A 6231-nucleotide genomic window follows, 5' to 3' on the forward strand; every position below is an offset into this window, starting at 1 on the left:
GAATTGAAAAAGAGATTAACCAGTGCACCGGTGTTGACTATCCCGTCAGGTACTGATGATTTTGTTGTTTATTGTGATGCATCTCACCGAGAATTGGGTTGTGTTTTGATGCAGCGAGGTCATGTGATCGCTTATGCCTCAAGACAACTGAAACCCCATGAATCTCGATATCCAATTCATGATCTTGAATTGGCAGCCATAGTCTTTGCGTTGAAAATATGGCAACATTACCTGTATGGTGAGAAGTTCGAGATTTATTCTGATCATAAAAGTTTGAAATATCTCTTTTCACAGTCAGAATTGAATATGAGACAGCGGAGATGGCTGGATTTATTGAAAGATTTTGATTGTGAAATCAAATACTATCCGGGAAAATCTAATGCAGCAGCAGATGCACTAAGTCGAAAGGTATGTTCTCTATCCTTATCAACTATGGGAGTCTCGAATTTGATTGAGGACTGCTGTTTGTCTGGACTAGTATTTGAGACAGATAGGAGACCAATGAGATTATATACTATTCAACCGGAACCAGAGCTGATTGTGAGAATTAAAGCGGCTCAGAAAGATGATCAGAATATACAGAAGTCGATTGTTATGGTTAGAGCTGGACATCGATCGGAATATCAGGTTCAAAATAGTATTTTGTATGTGAATAATCGTCTTGTAGTGCCGAATGTTTCGAATTTGAGACAGCAGATACTGACAGAAGCGCACAACAGTCGATTTAGCATTCATCCTGGTGGCAGGAAAATGTATAATGACTTGAAGACACAATATTGGTGGAAACAAATGAAAGCGGACATTGCTACATTTGTATCAAAGTGTCTGAATTGCCAACAGGTGAAAGCTGAAAGAAAGAAACCAGGAGGATTGTTGCAAAGTTTGTCCATTCCTGAATTGATCAGGGATCACATTTCCATGGATTTTGTGACCCAATTACCGAGATCCTCCCGAGGTTGTGATGCGATTTGGGTCGTGATTGATCGATTGACTAAATCTTCATGTTTTATTCCATACAAAATGACATATAGATATGATCAGATGGCCGATATCTATGTCAGAGAAGTTGTTAGATTGCATGGAGTGCCGAAATCTATTGTTTCAGACCGTGACCCTCGGTTTACTTCGCACTTCTGGCACAGTCTGCAACAAGCTCTCGGTACGAAATTACATTTGAGTACCGCATATCATCTACAGACTGACGGACAGTCATAACGGACGATTCAGACATTGGAGGATATGCTGAGAGCTGTAGTGCTTGATTTTAGCACTAATTGGCAAGATGCATTGCCACTTTGCGAGTTTTCATACAACAACAGCTATCAGACGAGTATTGAGATGGCCCCATTTGAAGCGTTGTACGGAAAGAAATGCAGATCCCCATTGTATTGGGATGATATCTCTAAAGTTCCTGAGACTGGACCTGATATGATCAGAGATATGACTGAAAAAGTGAAATTGATTCAGAAGAAAATGAAGGCAGCCGAGGATAGACAAGCCAAATATGCCAACCTTCGACGTAGACCGTTGGTATTTGAGGCAGGAGACCGAGTGTTCCTGAAGATTTCACCTTTTAGGGGTGTTGTCCGATTTGGAAAGAGAGGGAAGTTGTCTCCACGATACGTCGGTCCTTATGAGATTCTCGAGAAGATAGGAGATTGTTCCTACCGACTAGCATTGCCGTCTTCTTTATCTGGAATACATGATGTCTTTCATGTATCGATGCTGCGGAAATATCTCCCTTATGATTCACATGTTATGCAACCAGACGAGACCGAGCTGGACGAGACATTGAGTTATGTCGAGAAACCGATTCAGATCATCGATCGTAAAGAAAAACAGCTCAGAACAAAGACGATTCCTCTTGTGAAAGTTCAATGGACTCGTCATGGTATCGCAGAAGCTACTTGGGAGACTGAGTCGGATATGAGACAAGAATTCCCAGCATTATTTCACTGATGTAGATTTTTGTGTACAGTTTTGTATATACACTCATTATTAATACGATTGATTGCTTGTGATTTCGAGGACGAAATCGTATCTTAGGGGGGGAGAAATGTAATGCCCGGAAATTTAATCCTAATAATCTATAATTATTGAATTACAATTTGACATGATTATGAGAGGATTAATCGGGACACGAAATAAGAATACGTGTGGAAATGTATGTGCGAGGACAGTAGCATCGGCGCACATGCGCGACAGAAAGCGCGCACATGCGCCAAGCAGACAGTAGGCCTCGCACATATGCGCGGCGTGTATCCGCGCATATGCGCGACACAACCCGAGAGTTGTGAAGAAATCCTCGCGCATATGCGCGGAAGAGTGTCGCGCATATGCGCGAGTCCCCGTGAAGCTACGCGCCAAGACAGAATGTCTCGCGCATATGCGCGGAAGGTGATCGCGCATATGCGCGAGACGTGGTTGGCCAAGAGTGAGCCATTTGCCATTTCGCATGTTACGTATGTGTGTGTGTGTATATATATATATATATATTTATATATATATATATATATATATATATATATATATATATATATACACATGCAAGCTTCTTTCAGAAAAGCGGAAAAACGGAAATCCGGGGAAAACTTTGCTCCTTGATTCCAGAATTCGATTTACGATCAATCCGTCCGTTAGATTTTAATTCCGACTTCGGTACCGAGTTCCTAGCAACGTAGACTACAACTTGACGTAAGTTTTACTACGTTTTGACATGCTTTGAAATTATGATGTTGTCAGAATTGAATGGAATTCATATATGATGTTCTTGACATATTAGACATCGTAGAATTGAAGTCAGATTGAGAAACGGACTGATTATTGAATAGTTATGAATTTTTAGGGTATATTGATTTATACCGGACAGATTTGAATTGTGATTGAATTACAGATTGTAATGGATAGGAGTTATGATTGGTAATTGATGTCTGTTGATTTGGTATTGACGGGGATACTAAGACTGTACCATTATGCCGTTGATTTTGAATTAAATCCAGATTAATCAGATTGTTAGTAATTCGAATGGTATATTGATATGAGATTATTAGTATTGCCATTGTCAGATTGAGGGATTGACAGAGTTTGGATTCCAGACTGAAATTGCAACAGAAGGTATAAGTCAATGTGTATTGGGACATCGACTCAAGTAGGATGTACTTGAGTTTCCCTAAATCACATACTTATTATTTGTTTATCATTGTGTTTAATGATTTGATTTAAATGCTTGTTCTATGGATTTATAGGAGCATGCATTAGACGAGTAATCTTGTGACAGAAGTACCTGATAGTGACAGGTAACCACGGGTACATTGCACGATGTCACAAGATATGGTGATAGACCATAGTCTATGACGGATGCGTCTGGACACTGGATGTTTGGTTATATCGATTTGGATAGAACTGGAGTCTTTTCTATTACTGGTTGTCGATATAGGAATGCCAAATCTGGAAACCGGGATCCCTAGGCTAGGAATGAGTCTAGTCTGAATCGTGGAGTCACGAGTATTGTCAACAGATTGATATTGTTTACATTTCTGATTTTGATATGTATTACTGTTATCTGTTTCATACTTTGTATTGAACATATGACTGCATGTTCTTTGATTTATACTGGGATTTATTCTCACCGGAGTTATCCGGCTGTTGTCTTGTTTGTATGTGTACATGACAACAGGGGGGACAGGTTCAGGGTCCAGGAGATGAGGAGAGACCGTGATTAGAGTGGAGGCTCCGGACTTGGATTGTATATAGGGTTTGAACACTTGATAGTAGTTGTTGAACCTTAGTTTGTACTGAATTGTAGACGGTACAGGACTTGTACTTTATTATATACTGAGTTGTATATTAGATTGTTGTCACTACGTTCCGCATTTTTAAAAAAAAATTTTAGACCCTGTTTTATAATTTATTAATTAGTCCCAATGACGATTATGACTATGATTAGCGTCCGGGTCCCCACAATATATGTGGTTGGACTTCAAATATATATAAATGATAGTGAATTTATTGCTTAATGTGTTTAATATGTGGTTGAATTAGTACAGTAAAATAAAATTTTTAAGTTTAACAATTTCAAAATCCTGTAAATTCAGAATACATTGCTTCTTTTTGTTGAAATTAACATGATAATACTTGTAATTAACATCTTGGTTATGTTATATTTCAAGAAAAGAGTGCAAGATTTAGAGCAATGAGGGTAAAACAAAACCACATTCACATAATGAGCCGGAGAGGTGATGCTCGTTTGACTCACATTATGGTAAATATTATTTTTTTTATATTTTCTAATTTAGGTAATAAGTAATGGTATATATACACATTTTTTGAATTTTTATATTTCTATATTTAAAGAGAAGACAACACATGGAGATACAAAAATTACAAGATCGCAAGTTTGGATTGAAGGGCAAAAGAAAAAAAAAATGGAGAACCTATTACTCAAGCTGCTGGAGAGAAAATGGTTATAGAATTATGTTTTTTTATTTGCATCACATCCTAAGAAAATATGACCAACCTAAATTTGTTATTTTCTTAGAAATTATCTTTGTTATTTGCAGAACCAATTACAAGAATGTCCAACTGAATCTTAAAACACAACTAACATTGCTGATGATGCAATTAGCTTTGTGTTTGGCGAGGAAGCTCAGGGTAGAGTGTGTGGGATGGGCTTCGGAGTTACAATATCAAAAGTTGGAGCTTATGTACAACAAAATGACACTGTTAAACAACTTCAAGATATGGTGGATAACCTTCAACAAGAGATGAAGTACATGTTTTTACAAAGAATGAGACAACAAAATCAACAAGAACATGTTAGTAATTAAACAATATATAAAATTAGTTTGAGATATTGTACATTTAAATGATTTTGATTTCATGAAGACAATCTTGACCCAATTTGTTTGTAAACTTAGGTTGTTAGCGGTGGCAATGGTAGCGGTATGGGGAATGAAGTTGGTAGCAATAGTGATATCAATATTGGTGCAAAGAGAAGTTGTGATTTTGATAATGTTAAAAAACATCTTGCTACAGCTCAGGTAACTATCTTAAAAGTACGTGTTTCTAAACTACAAGATTGTTAAAAAATAGGAATCGTCAAATTAATAAATTTGTATTGTTTATTTGCAGCCAAATTTGAAGAATGTGAGTTGTGGAGATATATGTGCTAATAGTAAATGTAAGTTGTTTCATTGGTCTTTTCATGGATTAGTTGTTGCGGAAGGTCGAATTGCATCTATAGATCCAAACACAAAAGTGCATCATGTTGTTCTTGGTCGATCATGTTGGAAAGTTTGGGTTGATAATGTTTTGGTTGAGAAGGTGGGTCTAATTCGACCAAATGATGAAATGCAGTTTCTCGATGATGCAATAGGAAGCACAATCGCGTGGTTATCTAAATTTGTAGTATTGTGTGATTGATATAGATTCTACATATTTTTGTGGATTGAAAATTTAATCATCTATATGTTCTAGCTATTTTGTGACATATTTTGTATCTTGTTTTGAATCTTGAGATCTTCTGTTATGGTAACTTTTATTAATTTTGTGTCTCGATTATACTAAAATGAATCTGAATTTTTTGTTAGTTTGAATGAAACTGAATTAGTGTGAATGATTTTTTTGTTAGTTTATGAATGAATCTGAATTAGTGTGAAAAAATCGGAAATTCTACATATATCTCGTTAGTGTGAATGAATCTGAATTTTTTGTACATATTGATTTTAACGGCGTGCAAACATTGTTAGAGTAGGTGTCCGGCAAGCCAACTTGGGGCTTCAATTTTATTGACTCTGATGTAAAACAATCTTTATTTTAATAATATTTTACGATTTTATTCGATTATGGCATTATACTTTATCTGTATACCCATGCAAGCTGCATAGATAAAGTCCTTGAATATACAATAGGTATCATGAGGTCTGCGTCCCAGTGTAAGATCATGAAACTCATTAGGAAGTGTACCTTATATTCTAAACAGGTTCCTAGTCGAATCAGCCGCCTAAAACAAGGATAAAGGTCGCTCGAGCTCGAGACTAGCATCTGTGATGTAAACGCCATGTTTCATTGGCAAGGGCATGGAGATGTCCATTCACACAGATGGGTGATCATATGATAATGCACTTTACAACCCTCCCTCGGACTATCCAAGTGGTTCTCACTTATCGAGTGGAATAGTCCGCAGTTATGGTTGTACACCATTAGTCCTTTGACCCGGGACAATGTAAGGGC

General features: G+C 37.1%; 1 protein-coding gene across 1 annotated transcript; it reads left to right on the forward strand.

Moving 5' to 3' along the window:
• Positions 1–4334: 4334 nt before the first annotated feature.
• LOC140812062 (uncharacterized) lies at positions 4335–5560 on the forward strand. The gene is made up of 4 exons (XM_073170247.1): positions 4335–4462; positions 4560–4814; positions 4917–5039; positions 5131–5560. Exons 2-4 carry the CDS (start codon positions 4665–4667, stop codon positions 5419–5421), a joined length of 564 nt encoding a protein of 187 aa, XP_073026348.1. The 5' UTR covers positions 4335–4462; positions 4560–4664; the 3' UTR covers positions 5422–5560.
• The last annotated feature ends 671 nt before the right edge of the window (positions 5561–6231 follow it).

This window comes from Primulina eburnea, chromosome 1 (genome assembly GCF_022965805.1).
Source record: "Primulina eburnea isolate SZY01 chromosome 1, ASM2296580v1, whole genome shotgun sequence".
NCBI classification, from domain to species: domain Eukaryota; kingdom Viridiplantae; phylum Streptophyta; class Magnoliopsida; order Lamiales; family Gesneriaceae; genus Primulina; species Primulina eburnea.

Excerpts from the sequence above, each read along its gene's own strand:
- LOC140812062 (XM_073170247.1), top strand. The coding sequence starts at position 4,665 with ATGGGCTTCGGAGTTACAATATCAAAAGTTGGAGCTTATGTACAACAA. Across the intron at positions 4,815-4,916 it reads AACAAAATCAACAAGAACAT|GTTGTTAGCGGTGGCAATGG; the intron begins GTTAGTAATTAA and ends TTGTAAACTTAG. Across the intron at positions 5,040-5,130 it reads AACATCTTGCTACAGCTCAG|CCAAATTTGAAGAATGTGAG; the intron begins GTAACTATCTTA and ends GTTTATTTGCAG.